The 20,847-nt window shown below is 34.2% G+C and overlaps 1 protein-coding gene across 3 annotated transcripts in view; it reads left to right on the forward strand.

Annotated features, from left to right (window-relative positions):
- The window catches only part of TLK1 (tousled like kinase 1), a 190,750-nt gene that overhangs the window by 150,946 nt on the left and 18,957 nt on the right, over positions 1-20,847 (forward strand). For all 3 annotated transcript variants that reach the window (XM_053907753.1, XM_019459364.2, XM_053907754.1), the window contains 2 exons: positions 7,166-7,232; positions 19,043-19,140. In XM_053907753.1, the coding sequence (XP_053763728.1) occupies positions 7,166-7,232; positions 19,043-19,140 (165 nt within the window). The remainder of the gene's footprint in view (positions 1-7,165; positions 7,233-19,042; positions 19,141-20,847) is intronic.

A 20,847-nucleotide genomic window follows, 5' to 3' on the forward strand; every position in this document is an offset into this window, starting at 1 on the left:
CATTTAATCTTTTGCCCTGTTAGGTAACATGTCCACAAATTCCAAAGATTAGGATGTATTAACTTTGGAAGCAGTTATTCTGCCTATCAGTCTTTACTCTGACCCAAGATTCGTATCTTACATGTAAAATATATTCATCCTATTCCAACATCCCCAAAAGAATCAACCCCACTACAGCATCAACTCAGCATTCAAAAATCTCATCTAAATTTCATCATCTCAAATGTTCTGAATCTCATTATCGAAATCAGGTATGGGTGAGAATCTGTATAATCCACTCCAAAACACAATTCCTCTTAATCTGTGAACTTCAAGAAGCGGTCATCTCTTCTCAAAATAACTCCCTATTTTAAGGTCAACTCATTCACTATCTTAATTCTCCTTTGCTGTATAATTTAACATATTCACATGTCCCAGGGATTAGAACATAGACATCGTTGGAGGGCCATTATTCTGCATACCACATTAGCACTTGGTATAAGTTATTCTCAATTCAACTGTTAATTGCATTGAGAACATTTGGGCTCTTCGGAGGCAGACTAGTTTCATCCTTCCCACACACCTCCATTCTTTTTCACAATGATGCTTTTTTAAAAATATTGTGGTGAAATTCACATAACAGTTAACCATTTAGTGTACAATTCAGTGGCATTAAGTGCGTTTACAATGTATGCAACCCTTTTAGTTTCAAAACTTTATTAACTTGGAACACCTCATACCCATTAAATAATCATTAATTCCCATTAATTCCTCTTTGTTCCTCCCCTCATTTTCTGGTAACAGTTTTCTCTATGTGTTTGCCTTTTCTGGAGAGTTCACTGGCTTTCACTTAGCATAATATATTCAGGGTGTGTCCATGTTGTAGCATGTATCAGTACTTCATTCTTTTTTATGTCTGACTGTATCCCATTGTATGTATATGCATGTACATGCGCACTTTGTTTATCCATTCATCTATTATGAACATTTAGATTGTTTCCACCTTTTGGCTATTATGAATAATGTTGATATAAACATTGATGTACAAGTGTCTGTGTAGACATATGTTTTCATTTCTTTTGAGTATATACCTAGGAGTAGAATTGCAGCATTATATGGTAATTCTATGTTTAAATTCTTGAATAATTGCTAAACTTTTTCACATCTGCAATATTTTACATTGCCACCAGCAATAAACAAGAGTTCCTATTTCTTTGCGTCTTTGGCAACACTTTTTATTTTCCTTTTTTTTTTTTTTTTTTTTCCTCTTTTGGAGAGAGAGAGCAAGGGAGGGGCAGAGAGAGAGGGAGAGAGAAAATCCCAAATAGGCTCCATGCTGTCATTGAGGAGACTGATGCAGGGCTCGAGCCCACAAACCAAGATCATGACCTGAGCCTAAATCAAGAATCAGAGGCTTATCCAACTGAGTCACCCAGGTGCCCCTATTTTCCATTTTTATTTATTTATTTATTTATTTTTTTTTTTTAACGTTTATTTATTTTTGAGACAGAGAGAGACAGAGCATGAACGGGGGAGGGTCAGAGAGAGAGGGAGACACAGAATCTGAAACAGGCTCCAGGCTCTGAGCAGTCAGCCCAGAGCCCGACGCGGGGCTTGAACTCACAGACCGTGAGATCGTGACCTGAGCCGAAGTCGGACGCTTAACCGACTGAGCCACCCAGGCGCCCCTATTTTCCATTTTTAAATTACAGTCATCCTAGTGTCCATAAAAGGTCATCTTATTGTGGTTTCGATTTATATTCCTGAGTGGCTAATTATGTTCAGTGTCTTTTAATGGGCTTGCTGGTCTTTATATAGATATCTAGGTCTTTTGCTCAGTTTTTAATCAAGCTGTTTGTCTTTTTGTTGTTGAGCTATAAGAGTTCTTTATATATTCTGAATACAACACTCTTATCAGATATATGATATGTAGATATTTTCTCCCATTCTGTAAGTTGTCTTGCTTTCTTGATAATGTCCTTTTATTTTATTTTAATTTTTATGACTTAAGTTTATTGTTTTGTTTTTCGCTCATGCTTTTGGTATCAAATCCATGGTCATAAAGATTTACCCCTGTGCTGTCTTCTGATAGTTTTCTAGTAGTCCTTATATGTAAATTATGGATTCCTTTTTGGTTAATTTTGTTTTTTTAATTTTTTTTTTTAACATTTATTTATTATTTTAATTTTTTTTTAACGTTTTTATTTATTTTTGAGACAGAGAGAGACACAGCATGAACGGGGGAGGGGCAGAGAGAGAGGGAGACACAAATCCGAAGCAGGCTCCAGGCTCTGAGCTGTCAGCACACAGCCCGACGCGGGGCTTGAACTCACGGACCGCGAGATCATGACCTGAGCCGAAGTCGGCGGCTTAACCGACTGAGCCACCCAGGCGCCCCTGGTTAATTTTTTTATATAGAGTGAGGCAGGAGTCCAACTTCATTCTTTTGCATGTGGTTATCTAGTTGTCCCAGCACCATTTGTTGAAGAGACCATTCTTTCCCCCATTGAAAGGTCTCGGTACCCTTGTCAGAAATCAACTGGCGATGGATTATTTGGGTTTATTTCCGCACTCCGTTCTATTCCTTTGGTCAATGTCTGTCTTTATGGTAGCACCACATTGTTTTAATGACCATAACTTTGTAGTAGAAAGTTTTGAAATAGGTAGTGGGAGTCCTATAACTTGGTTCTTTTTCAATATTGTTTTTTCTATTTGAGCCTCCTTTGCAATTTTGTATGAATTTGAGAATTAGCTTTTCTATTTCAGCAAAATGAGCCATTTGTATTTTGATCAGGATTATACTGAATATATCGATCACTTTGGAGAGGATTATCTCTTGACAATGTTAAGTCTGCTAATCCATGAACATAGAAGTCGTTTCATTTAATTCGTTTTCATTAATTTCCTTAGCACTATTTACTAGTTTTTAGTGTACAAGTCACTTCCTGGGTTAAATTTGTTTTTAGGTATTTTATTATTTTGGATTCTATTATAAATGGAAATGTATTCTTAATATCCTTTTTAGATTGTTTGTTGCTGATGTGTAGAAACACAACTTATTTTTGTGGGTTGATCTTGTATCGTGCAACTTTGCTGAATTTATTAGCTCTCGTGGTTTTTTCTTGTTCGTTCTTCAAGATTTTCTACATCTAGAGTTATGTCATCTGCAAATAAAGATAGTTTTACTTCTTTTCTAATTCTCATGCATTATGTTACATTTTTGTTTTTTTTCCTTAACTCCTCTGGTAGAACTTTCTAGTACAATATTGAATAGCAATGGCGAAAGCATCGTTGTCTTCTTCCTCACCTTAAGGGGGAAGCTTTCAGTCTTTCACCATTGAGTATGATGTTAGTTGTGGGTTTTTAATAAATTCCCTGTATCATGTTGAGGAACTTCTGTTCCTAGTTTTTTGGGGGCTTTTCAAAGGCAGACTAGTCTTGGGGTTTCTGGGTGGCTCAGTTGGTTAAGTGTCCAACTCTTGATTTAGTTCAGGTCATGATCTCATGGTTCATGGGATCGAGCCTCGCATGGGCACTGATCCTGCTTGGGATTCTGTGTCTCCCTCTCTCTCTCCTCTTCCTCCGTGGTCACATGTGTGCACACGTTCTCTCTGTCTCCCTCTCATAAATAAACTTAAAAAAAAAAAAAAAAAAGACAAACTAGTCTCATGTCCCACCTTCCTCCATTTAAAAAATCTAATCCTCAATGCAGGGCTCATAGCCTGTTACTAAATTATGCAAATAAATGGGCTTGCCTTTTTTTTTTTCTTCAATGCCTGTAACAGTCTTCTTTACCATAGCTTGCATTCTTTAACTTTGAGACTTAAGGTTAATTTCCTTCTTAAACAGGATGTCTTTGAAGAATTGATTATCAAGTATTCCCTTTTTTCCTGTTATTTGTTCTAGTTACTTCTATTACAGTCATCTCACATTTCTATCAAACTATTGTAAAACAGCTCTTTGAATTAGAAATAAAATTCTCATCCATTTAGGGGCACCTGGGTGGCTCAGTTGGTTGAGCATCTGACTTCGGCTCAGGTCATGGTCTCCTGGTTCATGAGTTCAAGCCCTGTGTCGAGCTTGCTGCTTTCGTCACAGAGCCCACTTCGGATCCTCTGTCCCCTGCCTCTCTGCCCCTCCCCCACTCATGCTGTCACAAAAATAAAAATTAAAAAAACATTTAAAAAATGCTCATCCATTTAGACTCATTATGAAAGATTATCAAGAGTTAAGTCTTATTTTAAATTTCTTGGCTTTTAAAATAAAGTTTTATATAAACCTACTCTAGGAGCTTTTAGCATGCCCCTAAATAAACACATATACGTATATTTGAACATAATAAAATATTAATCATTCAGGCAATAATGTCAGGTATGACTCATACAGGGAGGAGTTGGACTTTATCTTCTCATTATCTGTGAATAAAAGATTTGCTAAATAACCTAACCAACAGACTTGCTTAAGAGTGTGAATTTTTTTAGGATCTTTAAAAACACATCATAAAAATAATTATGTAGCCATTAAAATTAACATTATCCTAGCTTACCTCTTCTCATTCTATGTATTAAAATCACATTTTATCTAAAAACATTTTTCCTTACTGGAAGGAGACAACAGAGATATCTAAAAAGTTCTAATATGTCAAGTACCTCCTGATAGGGAAATGCAGAGAAATGTAAGAAATGTCTCTTTTGCATTTTATTTAGTGAGACAAGACCCTGGAAATAGGAATTATCAAATGGAGATCTGTGAACCCCCCGATTTATGTATATGTGATATTTTCTGGAGAGAGTGTTTATAAATTTCCTTAGATTATTTTTAGATATCCACGATCATAAAGTGGTAAGAACCACTGTCTAGAAAGTCAGTAGCCTAGTATTTAGTGCTTTCTGTAGAATTTGCTTATTAATGCATCAAAACCAAGCAGAGAAAAATTGGTAAATTTATATATTTTGCTGTTTATTTGAAGCTTAGTTAGTAGTTATAGTAGTAGTCATTAAAATGCAGGAAGTAAATAGCTAAATTCTCCTGCTGATGAAAGTTACCATTAAGCTTTAGTGAGAATTGTATGCGTTTAACACATACAATAAAGACCTATGAAATGTGAGACCTATGAAATAATGCTCTAAGGTCCAAGTTTTTAAATCAGTGAAGAATTATTACTAAGTAAATGTGGGGAGGGAGTATTTGTATGCATTTGCTTTAGCTATGGGGATGTGGATGATTTGAACCACAACACAAAACATACTAACAACTGGAACTGAGTGCTTTTAAAAGCAAGTATGCATTACATTATGCTATAAGATTAACCAGACAGTATTCAACAAACTAAATCATCGTGGAGCTAATTGATATTAATTCATTATTGACTCACAAGAATAGCAGCTATTGAAAACTACACCAACTAAAGACAACAAAATATCCTTACCTCCAAATTACAGAAATTCTCAGCCATCTGTACATGTAAAGGCTTTGCAAGTTTGCATGAGAGCCAAACTTCTTAGTAGAAAACAGTTTCAAAAATTATGGGAAATTCAAATTGTACCAAATTTTCACTGGTGGTATATATGCCTATCCAAAAACCATTCACCAAAAATTCTTACAGCTTTTCTTTATTGGATTAGTAGAGATTTTTATCAATTTTTGTTTCCAAATCCTTTTCCTTTAACATCACCTTTCCCTCTTCTCCCTCTTTCAATCCATCTGTATTCACACTGCAACACTTATTTCTCTAAATTTGCTTTAAGCATCTGCTGCAACTCTCCACTGTTGTTATATTTGGTATAACAAAATCCAGCAGTTGTGTTAACCTAAGACTGATTTAATTTTAAATGTTTATTTTTTCACTCTTAAGATTTTCTAGTGGAATACTAACTGAATTTCTTGGAGGGTTTTGTTTGTTTCCTTTGAATGCCCTTTCTTTAGAATTAGTAAATTTAACTAACATCTAGCTAAAGGAAAGTAGCATTTATATTAAATGTTGCTGAGGGACCTGAATGAAAAACATAAATAAATCATACCTAGGGTAGGAGCTTCACCAAGTACCCCCGAACACATAAGTAAACGAACGGGCCCTGAGTATGATGGATAAAAGCAATTCTTTCAGTTTTGGGGTATGAAATGGAAGTTGTTTTATTGTAGAGTGGTTTTTCTACTTTTACTTTATCAGAAAACAGAATCATTTTTCCTTAGGAAATGTTATAATATGTATGTCTTACTATAGACCTACATAATAAGCTAGTTATTTTTCAGTGTTCTATAGGAATGTTTGAAATTAATAATAAAATAACCATAAAGTACTTTTCAGGATTTAAATTCTTATGTCTATTTATATTTTATTAAGAATTTGATGCTTTGATTATAGTTTTAGCATTCTTTTTTCTCACTAACACATGGAAGCAGAAAATAGAAAAATGTCTTAGTTTTTTCTTTCTTTTTTTTTTTTTAAACCAGTACTCAACTGGATGGACTGTGCAGTAATTTTCTAATGCTCTTAGAATAAAATGAAATTCATTCCTTGGTCTGGAAGTCCATTGTAAGCTGGCCCCTGCTTACCTCTCCTACTTCTCACAGCCTCTTTGACTGTTTTGATGCTTACTTTTTTTTTTTTTTTCCTCTTCTTACAGTATGCCACCCTGTGTCCATGTTAGCATCCTTGCACTTGCACTTGTCCTATATCTAGGACATATTCCCCCAGGTTCTCTTGTAGTTTCCTTTTTGACTTTTAGGTCAAGACCACCTCCCTAATACTCACTGCAAGTAGTGTAATATAGTCAGTCATTATCAACCACCCTTTTTGTTTTCTTCATAGTATTTACTGCCATTTGGGATTATTTTATTTCTTTTTTAAGTTGTTTTCTGCCTCCTTATCCCCACTATAGAGTGTAAGTTCAAACTAAAGTGAAAGGAGAAAATGTCTTTTCCATTGTATCCTTAGGATTGAAATTCTAGAACATCACCTGATACATAGCACTCATTAAATAGTTGCAGAATTTATCAATTAGGTGTTCCATCTATAAGTGTTAGAAATATTCTGAAGAATATTTTAAAGGACTTCTGGCTTATATTCTGGACTGAAAGTTGTCAACATTTTAGCATTTTGAGAAACATTAATCTTTGCTGGTTATTAATAAGAAGTAATAAGTATTCATCTTAATATCTAGAATTACAATTTCATTTTTGACAGGTTGACTTTGGCAGAATATCATGAACAGGAAGAAATTTTCAAACTTAGACTAGGACATCTCAAAAAGGTATGTGAAGCATATGCTGGAATTTTAGTTTGTTACCAGAGGTCATGGAGAGTTGTTACTGTAAGTCTCTCGTTGGAGAAGTCAGTTTAGAGAGAAAATACCCAAAGCTCAGACAAAAAAAAGAGGGGCATTAAAGTTGTCCTTTTAAGTTGAATATGTTAAAATAACATGCCTTTTACCTTGTGGCAGCTTACAAACATTGAGATGCTGATAATACCATGTGCCTGTAGTGGAGAAGTGACTCCTGGCCAGACTTTCAGGGTCTTAAGATTACTGTGTTTAAGTACTATTTTTGTAAAAATGCTTCATTTTTAAGATGAAATGTAAATTTCCATATTGTTTGTGTCCATTTATAATAAACTGAAATAATTATAAATTAATAACAAACTTGGTTCTTTGGCTTAACTTTTAAGCTATCAAATGCTTGAGTAAATGTTTCAACTAAAATATGTACATTGGCAAATTTAGAAGAGCCTTAATCATTAATAATAGTATAAAGTGATATAATTTATTAAAATGTTGCTACATGTTATTATAGTAAAATTTTTTAAATGTATAGCTTTGTATTGATTTGTAAACTACGAAATTGTAATCAGTTCATTGTTTTTACAGTTTTTTAGTTCAAACTATTTCAAATAAATAATAGATTTTCCCACTCAAAATGAACTTAATGACAGATGTAAAATTCTTTTTCTTTGACCAAATTTTTTAATTCTGCTTTTTGCTTGTCACATCATTTACATATTTTTTTTAATAGGCTGAATAATTGCTAAAAGTGAGTTAGTGAACTAATCGAAGATAGCTTCTGTGAAGTTGTCTTCCTGTGAGGTAGGACAGAGAAACCCATTCTGGTAGCAGCTGCCATCATACTATGTACTGTTTTGTTTTTGGAATGCCATCAACCTGCTTTCAGACCCCTGCCATTTAATTACAGAGAATAGAAAAAGATACATAAATGTGTCCACATATATGTGTAATTTGCATTAGCATTTTTAACTATGCTGTATCTGTCTATGCCCCTACTCAGAAAAGTTTCAACCCCAAATACTTTAACAGTAAATTGTGAAATGATTTATTCTGGTCTTTTTTTTTTTTTTCTTAAAGTGTATTTTCTTCTGTTGTAATTATTGACTATTTTTCCTGCTCTTTGGGTTACAGTAGACAACTTCAGTCTATTCTCTGTAACAGATGAGTTGTAATGAGACTGTTGGGGGATTTTGTAATACAGAATTAGTATAAGTATTGTGTGCCTACCTAAGCAGTTGTCATAATGAATTCATAGAGACCTATGCTTGATGTCCCCTATAAAGATTTATCAATTATTTTCAAACCAGCCTTTCATGATAATGGAACATTTTAACTGGAGGGTTATTATTTTTACATATAATAAAATAGTTCATTTTAAATTGCTCTTTCTAATAATGAGATTGTACATTGTATATCTTATTTTATGAAAACCTGTTACATAAAATCTGAAATTACAAAGCAGTTATATTAGGAATCGGCTTATTTGTATTACAAAAAATACTTTGCTTTTTGAAAAACTTCAGAGAAGGGTTGGTTTTGGTCTTGGTTGGTTGTGTTTGGTTGACTTTAAAGCTTTCCTGGTACTTTGATAATATTTGGTTTGTCTGAAACACTTCTGTAAGTATTCTTGAGGGAGGTATACTTACACATCTAGACACTATCTAAATAGTTGCAAACTGTTGTAAAATACTACCCTTTCTCTTCTAACCTCCATATTAGCCTCTTTCCCTGTGTTTGACTTCTCCATGTTTTGTATTACTCATTCTTTCTAATAACTGTCCCCTCCGTAATCATTTTCCTGCTTTATTTTTTCAGCTTTTATCATATTTACTGAGCAGCTCTAGATTTCTAACTTTATCTTCTTAGCCATTTTACAACAGTACTTTTTTTTGACCAACATCATGGAATATTTTGGGAGAGTGGATAAACTACTAATGCTGAAATATGCTTTCATGTCTTGAATTCTCGCATTTTCTTCTAAGAGGCTATTTTGGGTGAGAAGAATGTATGAATGCATTATAAAGAAAGTTGTTGGTAGTACATACAGAGAACAGAATTGAGTAAGTAGTGTCATCTTAGAGCACAAATCAACAAGAGTTGCCTGCTTACCACTTGGATATAAATTTTGAGTTGCACAATTAAATAATAAGCATTAAGTCACATGTTTTAAAAATAAGTTATTTGGCATTCCAAAGCACAACTGGAAAATAGGCCATTAAAACAGGTCATTCTGTTTTCTAAAAAAGTAGATTGGATACTTTTAATACACAGAGAACAAGCTTCAGTTAAGAGAAAAGATGTTATGACCTCTGTTTTAGCAGTTCCCTTCGCTCCTGGGTTTATTAAGCTGACATGAACTGTACCCAAGTTGTAACTACCATATGGTTTCTACCATAGGCTGGATCTGATCTGTGTGTATTTGAGATCCTTGTAACCTGCACGGGAATTAACCTATAGTATGCCAGCTTACGGTTTAGATTTAGAGCCTGACATACTCTTGCTTTCATTCTGTCTTTAAGCCGGAGCAGGCTCTTAAAGTTCAGTCAAATTACTAGATTAAATTTGTGGGCACCGAAAGAGAAACTTATTTTATCGAGGAAGCCCATGTTATTTGGACATATGGGACTAGAAGACCTACTTACTTTTTTTTGAAATGAATAATTTATGATGTGCATTGTATTTTGTAAAGATCATAATAATTGAATAGGTAAACTCAAATATGAAAAAGTATATTTACCATTGAATAAATCATAAAGTTCAGTTCACATTCTGTGCTGTTCTGTGGAGTTAGAAATATAATAAATCCAAAGCTGTGAAAGTGATAGAGTAAGGAATGAAAGGTAAGCAGAAGTCTCCAAAAGTAAGTCCATGGCTAACAAATAGATATTTCTGGGGCTTAGGGGCTTATTAGTTTTTTCTTCTGAGATTAGGAAAATTGCTGTGCAGCACGCTTTTTTTAAATATATATCAAGAATCCTTCAATATTTTCAGTTTTTCTCACTTTATGAAATCACTGCTCACTCATTCACTAAGTGACTTATTTCCACACTCTGCCTGATACAGGCATGATTCGTATCCCCATTTCAGAAGAATTACATGATAACTACACTTGATGGATTTTGAAGTTTTAACCATTCTAGAGTGAACATTAATGTTAACTTTTTGAATGCCAGGATCTTCTATGTTTTGTAGAAATTAACAAAGCTAGTAACTGGCAAAGCCAAACATGAACCTTTTTCCACTCCCATTTCAATGGCAATACCTATACACTTATTCCTACAATTTTTTTGTTGTAGTTAGGATAGCAAGTTGATTCTTTGTATTCAGAAGAATTAATTCACTTGTAGCTCTCTTTGCATCTGTCTTAGAATAGTGCTGATGTTGGCTTTTTGTTTTTTCAGATACATGCTTCATTTTCATTGCAGATAAAGGAGAGCAGTATAGTTTTTCACCCACAGATACTCTTTAACTCACGTATTACTTTCCTTGGGTAATGTTAGTGATGATTATATCAGCTACAGTATTTCTTATTAGCTGATACATTTGCTTTTCACTCTAAATTTATTTTTAAAGGTCAACTGAAAAGCACATTTTTAATAAAAAGTATAAATACTCTAACATAATCTTACCTTTTATGTAGCTTAAGGATTTAACAGAAAAGAACTATATAATAAAATACATGGAGACTATGCAAATTATACCCAAAACAGTTTTTAAAAAATGACCTTTCACTGGTAGTAATTATGTGCAAATTTACCCAGTTATCACTTACTAAAAGCTAGTAGTTGCAATAGGAATAATTTACTATCTTTAATAAGTTGGTTCTTTGAAGCAAGACTACTAACTGTCCCATTTTATGTACCTGTACCACATGTGGAATATGGATTTAAGGAAATTAACAGACTGTATGTCAGTTAGCTTTTATGGTTAATCCTGTTTTGATACCAATCTTTGATAAATCCTAGTTATGGGAAAGCAGTTTATCTTTTTGATTTGAGGAGTTCTGCTAGATTGTTGTTTGTATTCAGATAATTCTGGAATTGAAGAAAACTACATGGATATGCTTTTCTAGGATTGTTACTAAATTAACACAAATATATATATATATTTAATTTTTTTTAGTTTATTTTTTTAGAGAGAAAGTGAGTAGGGGAAGGGTGGAGAGGGAGGGAGAGAGAATCCTAAGCAGGCTCTGCACTGTCAGCACAGAGCCCAATGCAGGGCTCAAACTCACGAACTGTGAAATCATGACCTGAGCGAAAATCAAGAACCAGATGCTTAATCGACTGAGCCACCCAGGCGCCCCTAACACAAATATATTTTTTAAAAATCCCTGAAAAACCATCATCCTTGTAATAGATTCTCTCTGTAGTCATACTGTTATTTAAATGATCCTAGTTACCCATCATGGCATCCCAAAATGATGAGGAAATAAGAATTTTGAAGGTTATTAGAACTAATAACTATGTCTTGCCCCTGCTGTTACTTAAGTTTGTGATGTGAACAGCATGCATATGTTGCTCTTTATTTTTTAGTCTTTAAGTTTTGTCCTCTTCTATATTTAAAATACTTGATTAACTAAAGAAAATAATACATATAGGAAATTTGACATCTCAGTATGGAATATTAAATAATGTTAGTAGGATTGGCCTTAATGTATGTGTTTTGGGTTGTGTGTGTGAGAGGGAGAGTAAGAGTGAGAGTGAGAGTGAGAGTGAGAGTGAGAGAGAGAGAGAGAGAGAGAGAGAGAGAGAGATTTATAAGCCCTGAATATAAGTGCTGGAAGTTTATTTTGAAAAATATAACCAATTTGTAATTTGAAACAGGCTTAGTCAAGAATCCTCAGCACCAACACAAATGTATCTTTGCAGACCGAAGGAATCAGCTAAACAATTTGCAGTCATCTCAATCTCTACTAAAACAAAAATCACATCCAACATGCCACCTGACACCATTTCTTTCTCTCTCTCTCTTTTGCTCCTTGCGATGTGGCATTCATCTCTCCTTGTGCCTCCGTTCTGAAGAGATAACAGTATAGCAACAACTCTGCCATTGAAATCCTGTTCTCTGACCGATATTGGCACCTGCAAAGAGAAACAACCAGTAACAGGCAGCAGCAGCATCAGTATTAATCTTCCATGATGAAATCTTTACAGGTCAAGAACAAGCACACAGCTCTTTTCTCACTCCTTCACAGTGGACCATGCATCTAGTTGAAATGGAAGACAATGGATTGTCTACAAGCCTTTTGAACAGTGGAGAATACAGGGCATTGGTTTTAGGTGAATTGACCCCCAAATATTCTTGAAGTTTGATATCTCCTTTGGTCTTTCTAGAATACCATTGTCATCTGATTCATCAAATCCTTAGTATAACCACAAAGAATAAATTTGCATACGTGACATTTCTTGTCACTTTAGGTTTGAATAAAAATATGAAAAAACAGTATAATTCTAGAGGACTTAATTTCTAAATCTGTGTGTTCCCCTTTATATTCATGGCCATGACTAGAAGAAATCTCTTGGGAATTCTTCTCTCAATTAAAGCCAACCACATTGTACATTATATTTCTCTAGAACATAAGAGGCTACTTGTATATACAGGCAGTAGTTTTAAGTGGAAGTCTGATGAAAATGCACTGTAGTAGAAAAAGTCATGATTAAGCCCATGAAGAATGTCATGAGGTTCTTGACTTCTTGGCATGTGTGGGCAAGAAAAGTGCCAAGAGGAGTGTTAGATTTCTAAACTTGACATTTTGTCCTTACTACTGCTTCCCTTTTAAGAACAAGTGGTAGTCTATAACAGATGACTGTGACCGTGCCGAGAGATCATGGAACTGGCTGTCAATAGGAGAACTCCCAGTGTTCGTATTTTATCTCTTGCGCTTACTATGAAACCATAAACATTCCTTGCCCTGTGTTTCCACATTTGCAGTCATTTATCTTAACTTGGTAGTAGATGTTCAGTTACCAAAATGAAACTTTAGAGGTGAAATGTGTTTTGCTTCTGTAATGTTTAATATTAATCCAGTTGTTTTATAAGCAATGGAATCTTTTTAATTTTGGAAAGAATTTTAGAAGTCATGTTAGCAATTGGTCAGAGCAGAGTTTAATTCAGATTTGTAAATTCAGTCTAAAGATCACTGTTTCACAAAAAAAGAAAAACAATTGCTTGACCACTGGCCCTTCCCAATGAGAACTATAACTCCATGCCATTTACGATAGACCCTTGAACAATGCAGGGGTTATGGGCACCGATCCCCCTTTACCCCCATGTGCACAAAAATCTGCATATAACTTTTGCCTCCCCAAAACCTAACTATACTAATAGCCTACTGTTAACCAGAAGCTTTACCAATAACATAAGCAGTCAACTAACACAAATTTTCTGTTATATATAATACTGTATTCTTACAATAAAATGAGCTAGAGGTATGAATCCACCCATATCCTGAAAAAGGTTAAAAGGAAGCCTGCAGTGGGGAGAAGGGCTACGATGTGTTGTAGTAGGGCATGGTGCCTGTACATGCTGTGGCATGCTGTCAGCACTTTGGTTTGTGTTGAACATCAAGGAATTTCACTCCTAGCCTGATACAGCAGCTGTAATTGCTTTCTTAAGAAATGTACTAAATATTTAAATTTTGCCGATCAGTTGAATTGTTATATTTATTTGCTTCTGGGAAGGGTTTTATTTTGTTTTGTTTAAATAGAATGGAGGAACTAATGGAATCAAACCCTGCCTATTTCAACAGTTATTCTCAGGGGTTTTAATGTATGTATTTATGCATTTGAAGAGAGAATAAAAAAACCACCCCAATCGCCATACCCCACACCGTCCCCCTAAAAAAGAAGGAAATGAAGTGCAGAGAAAGGAAAACATTAAGGTTCTAAAATAATTATGTAAGGCAGTGAAATACACCTGAGGGAGATAGAGTATTCTCCCATCAGTAATAGCCAGCTCCGTGATTGGGAATAGGAGTGAAGGGATTTATGTAGTTAGGAAAGAAACCTTCCACTCCCCAAGGAATTTCGTAATTTTTGTCCCTTCTCCTCCTACCCCAGTCCTCCATCTATACAATATACTCAAGCAAAAATAGGATTATGGGCAATAGTTTCAAAACCAATCTCTATAAATTCAGATTCGCTTTATCTGCATGGTTTTTTGGTTTGTTGGTTGGTTCGTATTTCCAATGGTTCATATCTCTCACATCCATAGGTAGGATATTTGAAAGCATGTAATAGACATAATCTGGGAACACACAATAGGGATAAAGTTGAAGTAAACTGGTAATGATTTTCTTCTTAATTCTTTTTTCTGCACTGCCCTTTCTTTCCATTAGCTTTTAATAGTGCCTTTTGTTAATTTCTCCTTTCCCTTTCTTGGTGATAAACTTTTAGAATGACATAGTTTATGACATTAAAAATTTGAGGACCTGCAGACACTAACTTTTGAGGAATTAATATTTGTTCATATTACTGAAATGGATTTGGAGTTAAACTTTTTGAAACCTCATTCTGAACTTGTTTTCCTAGACCAAGCAACGTTTATAGTGCTGTTGAATAGACTGTTGGAAGTGATATGCTTTTTTCTCTCCTACAATCTTCATAATACACTATGCAGAATTTCTTTTTTACCAACCCTCTTGGAATATAGGCAAGTTGAGAATGATACATTAAAATCCTTTCTATCTTATCTTCCTTTATAGAAAAGCAGCACTTTGAAAAGAGGTTTTTTGTGTGTATAACATGTAACATATTCAAGATTTGTTAAAGAAATATAAACTCAGGTGTTTAATTTTTTCAGGAAATGTATCAGTTTTACCTGTGATAATGCATTTTATAACTCTTAAAGCTTTATAGCTTTAATGCCTACATACCCCACCTTTCAGTAATTGCTCTTTTAAAAATTGCCATTATGGGAAATGCTCAGAATTTCACCTAGCAGTTTTCACCTGGCATTTTGCAGAGATTGTCTAGTACCGTGACTGACTTTTGGCTTAGAGTGTTGATCCAAGGGGACACTAAGTTGCAAGAAAAGACTTTGATTACAAATAGAAAGCATTTCTATGTCAAACTTCTGCTGAGAGACAAACATTTTTGGTTGAGTTGCTGTGAAATTTACCTTCCACGTAAAAATTTAAAAGCTATAAATTTTGGAAGGTGTGTTTCACAGGTTACTTAAACAGTAAGGCAATATTGAGATCTGTTGTTGTATACTTGTATGACTTGGTTTTTAATTCAGAATATTAAGAGCTTATTTTAAGATACTGTTAAAATAGCTGTAGAAATACTGTTAAATTGTCCATTGCTACAGCTTTCTGTTTCAACAGAAAAGAGCCATGTCCTTTTAAAACTGTATGTGATCACCAAATCTACCTCTCTCTCTAAAACAGTCTCTTCTTACCCGTGTCCCTTCTACACCATAATTGCCTACAGAGACCAGTTCCTTTCCAGAGATGCTATTTCTTTGTATCTTCTAGATAACTGCTCAGCTAGTAGATGACTCCAGAATTTTTACTTGGTATTCTTATTAAGCATGAGCTATCTGGTTGGATTATCTCTCTTATATTTTAGTAAGCTTGCCTAGTTTTGCCATGGTTTGAGGATTCTGTTCTGTAATGAACTCAGGTTAGTTGTGAGCCTGGGTCATACTTGCTTCTCCTGAACCCTCTGAAAATGATTAATTCTGAGGATGGCCCAGAGATTAATGTTGATCTCAAGCAAGGAGAGTGTAGTCTGTAGGATAGATCTGCACTAAATATAAATTATTTATATTTGGAAATGATCTGCACTAAATAGAAGTTAGTTGATGAGACTACTGTATTCTAGACTGTTGTACCCTGGGGTCATACCAAAATTCGGTCTTGCCTCTTTATATAAGGAAAGGGTACTAGGTAGTATTGCCCTAACATTTGCCCAAAAGTATGTGTATTAATCTGCTTGGGCTGTAATGACGAAATACCATAGACTGGGTGTCTTAAAATTTTTCTCACAGTTCTAGAAGCTGGAAATCCAAGATTAGGGTCCAGCAGGTTCAGTTTCTTGTGAGGATCTATCTCTTCCTGGTTTTAGATGGCTGTTTTCTCAAGTCCTCACCTGTCTTATTCTCTGCTCTCACAAAGAGGGGACAGGATGGGGAGGATAGATGTCTCTCCCTTCCTCCTTATAAAGCCACTAATCCCATCATGTGGGACCCACCTTCATGACCTAGTCTAATTCTAATTACTTCCCAAAGCCCCCATCTCCAGATACCATCACATTGGGGTTTAGGGCTTAAACATAGGAATTTGGGGGGGGGGGGGACACAAACCTTTAGTCCATAACAGTATATATCCTTTGTTCAGTGGGGTTTAAGAGAAATTATTTATAAGAGTTGCAGAATTATCTTCCCCCCAGAAGTATGTCACTTTGGTTTAAGGTCCAAGATACTGTGGAATAAATAGTAAATTAGAATATGGGAGCTGTAAATATATTTCACTGACTATAGAGGATTTATATTTATCTGTATGTAAGACTTGGTTATAATTCCTTCCCTTGACATTTCCTCTTAAATACATAGGATCTAGCTTTTTTTTTTTTTTTTTTTTTTTTTTTAGTGCTTCTGGCATCATTTTGTTTTTTCCTGTAAACTTTATAATTCAAACCAAATGCAGCTTGCCTGTGCTTTTTGTATTGTAAGATTTTATGGGACATATTTGTCTTGTTTTACAGAGGATAAAAAAGTTTACTTAACTGACATGGATAGACATTTTACTTTCTTTAATAAGTATTTTGTGATCTTGGCTACTGCCATTGGATAAACCTCTGAAGATTAACAAAAAATATTAAGCACATGTAACTATGTGTCAACAATCTAGTTGGATCTCATAATTATATATTTATTGATTCATTAAGATTTAGTTTCTGTAAATTCACTTTTGAAATAGTACCCCTTACCACAATTTCAAATAAAACTTAAAACAATTTTTTCAGCTGGTATCCTAATAGGCATTTCATAGTTTTATCAGGTATTTAAAAATCCACCAGCCTACCAAGTGTTTAGTAGTTTCCTGCATGTGTAAGAATCAAATTAATGGCAAGTTTTAAGACAGCAAATGTTAGTAATATGAAAGGAAAAGGTTGCCACTTTCTATGTTCTGTGCTAGAAATGAATTTGAATTTTTTCATACTCCCGAACATTTTCTACAGCCAGTTTCTTACAGTACTTCATATGACTAAATTAAGACACCTGTGATTTGAGTATCGTTCCAGAAGTTTTTAATCTATTTCATGTCCTTATAATGAGTCTTCAATTATTTAATTCCCTAGACTATTACCTTTCTTTTTTTCATTGAAATAAGGAATATTTGTGACTGAAGCTGTATTAAGTGCATTAGTTTCAGTTAAATTAAGACAGTCTGTTTAGTGTGTCTATTTTCTAAAGATCTCCAAAATTCTAGGAAGGCTGATCTTCATTTAAATTTATTTTTAAACGTTCTATTTGTCATCTAATTTTTACTTTATATTAAATATCTCTGTAACAAGTAGTGGTTGAGTTTTATTTTAAAACAATAAAAAAATAACCTCAAGGGTCAAGTGGAATACAAACAACATACTTAGATTTAGTTTTTTTAATCTGTGAACATTTGTTTTTCTTTATCTTAATTAGAATCTTCTTTTCAGTTTAAGCCTTAGATAAAGGTGTTATAGACTTTATATCTCTATTATTTGCTTTGGAATGAAATGATATTTATATTTTCATAGTAAACTTGAAAATTGCTTTTTAGATAAAGGATTTTTAAAATCAGAAGATAAATCATTAAAAGAAAATGAGCTAATATAATACAGAAATATTTAAGTGTAATACTAAAAAACAACCTCTATTCCATGTGGTATAGATTTATAATGATAGCAGATACACATTTAGGCCAAAGCAATTTGTATTTGTTTATTTCCTCAACAAACACTAATTCAAAAATACTATAAAATTGGGCATTTCTAGAATTTTCCACTAAAATTTGGTCTATTCTTATCTGTCCCTTATGTAATATTCAAATTTATATTGACAGAGATATGTAAGATGGGTGATTGTTTATTTGGGATCTTATTTTTTTTTAATGTTCTCAAAATTGTATATTTTGAGACATGAAAAATATTTTCAAAAATTTTATATTAAATGTGAAAGGAAATTTCATTAGGATTTGCCTCTATCTGCTCTAATAACTGAGGATCTGCCACAGCTATCCGTGTAGTTTTTATTTTAAAGTCTCTTTACAATTGCAGAGAGATTTACTTAAGTGAGTGGTCAGATTGTATGTGTGTGCATGTTTGTGTATATCAAACACTATAAGGCCTAGAAATAATCAGTGGTTCTGTCGTCTTCCTTTTTTTAACTATTGTAAAATACCTTCATTTCATTTGTATTGCTAAATTATTCCCTCTTAAATTAAAATCAGGATGTATCAGAAATAAAGCTCTCATTTTGTGGTATAAGTCAGTTTCAGACTACCTTGCAGTCATTTTCAGTTTAGATGTTATAAAAATAGATTTCTTGTAGTACAGAATAAAACTCAGCATCTCATTAGGTATAGATTTTTATGTGGAGGATGGTTTCTTGAAATAGGCTTTTGCCTTATCTCTTTCCATCTTTCAGGCATTGAAAGTGCACTTTGGTCTTTTAACTCAGTGGTACTTTATAATATACTATTCTTCCCGTCATTGTAAAAAATTGATGCATGGGTAAAAATATCTTTTTTATATTGCAAATAAATTGAGCTTGTTATAGTCCCCTCTCTTCATTTTCAGGAAGAGGCAGAAATCCAGGCAGAACTTGAACGTTTGGAAAGAGTCAGAAATCTTCACATTCGAGAGCTCAAAAGAATAAATAATGAAGATAATTCACAGTAAGTCATTATTCATATTTTACAGTTTTACATGATAAAAGTTTTTTCCTTCCCTGTGAAGAGCATAAACACAATATTTCCTTATTGGGTAGCTTCTCATCACACTTAGAAAACAATCCAGAGTTCTTCCCATGGCTCAGAAGGCCTTGTATGATCTTTTCTCTGGCTACCTCACCACTCCCATCTCTCTCATCCTCCCCTTATTTATATGTTGTAGATAAGCTGGCCCCCTCAAACATGTCTAGCACATTCCCACCTCAAGGCTTTTATGCTTGCCATTTTCTCTGCCTGAAATGTTGTTCTTCTGAATATCTAAGTGGCTTACTCCTTATTGCACTCCAAATGACCATTCAGAGAGGCTGTCTCTGGGCCACCCTCTAAAATAGCAGTCTTTGACTCACTCCATTCCCTCTCTCAGTGTCATTACCTTGCTTTATTTTTTCATAGCGTCTGTCACTACCTGGAATTACAGATTTATTTTTCAGTTCTTGTCTATCTCCTCCAATTAGAACATAAGCTACATGAGAGCCGAGGCTTAGTTTTGTTCTTGCTGTATCCCCAGAATCTAGACCAGTGCCTGGCACATGATAGGCACAAAATAAATGTTTGTTGACTGAATACCAAAGTTAGTATTACAGTAGTGAAGGAGAAATTATTTCAACCAACGGGACTTCAGTAAGCCGTGTTTTCATCATTATGCAAAAACTGTAGAAGAAACAGAAAAGAAGTTTCAAGGTATAGCCTCTGTCCTTAATCCCTGCTTATCAGAATGAGTGCCATAGATACTAAATGCTAAAGAAATTCAAAAGAAGAGGAGATGACTGGTAGGAACTTTATGAAGAAGATAGAAATTAAGCAAGGCACTACTTGGATTTAATTGATGTACAGGAAAGGAAGGATAGTCTTTTTATCCTTTATCTGTGAGATTTGTCATGTCATTTAAAGCTTCATGACTTAATTTGAATCTCAGAATTGGAAATGGCCAATTTCTCTTGTGAACTATAAATAATCTTGCTTAAAAGAAGGCCTATCCATGATCATTGTATTTGTATAATTCATAAATACACAGATCATTCTTCTGTATAAGGTGAAAGAAATGATATAGTTATGGAATAACCTAAAATGTACCAGATGAAAATTCTAATAAAGCAGGTAGGACAAAACTAATTTACAGTTGGCTGTTCTGAAAATTATGTTCAGACTTATTTATGGATATGACTTAGTCCACTTGATGAAAATCAAGTGAATTGTTACAGCTTTACCAAGCAGAGGGGTGCCTGGCTGGCTTGGTGGGTAGAGTGTGTGACCCTCAATCTCGGGTCGTGAGTTTGAGCCCACACTGGGGGTAGAGTTTACTTAAACAGAAAAAAAAAACAAGCAAAATCTCTTTTATTAACAAGTTCTTCAAGAAAAAAAAATTGTCAAAGTTATATTCAGTTGATTTTCAACAAAATATAATGTATTTGCACCTGGAGTTAATAAAGCTATCATTGTTCAAAACAGATGAACATAAGGGAAGGGAAACAAAAATAATATAAAAACAGGGAGGGGGACAAAACAGAAGAGACTCATAAATATGGAGAACAAACTGAGGGTTACTGGAGGGATTGTGGGAGGGGGGATGGGCTAACTGGGTAAGGGGCATTAAGGAATCTTCTCCTGAAATCATTGTTGCACTATATGCTAACTAATTTGGATGTAAATTTT

This window comes from Panthera pardus, unplaced genomic scaffold (assembly GCF_024362965.1).
Source record: "Panthera pardus isolate Hobbes unplaced genomic scaffold, ASM2436296v1 HiC_scaffold_10, whole genome shotgun sequence".
Taxonomy (NCBI): domain Eukaryota; kingdom Metazoa; phylum Chordata; class Mammalia; order Carnivora; family Felidae; genus Panthera; species Panthera pardus.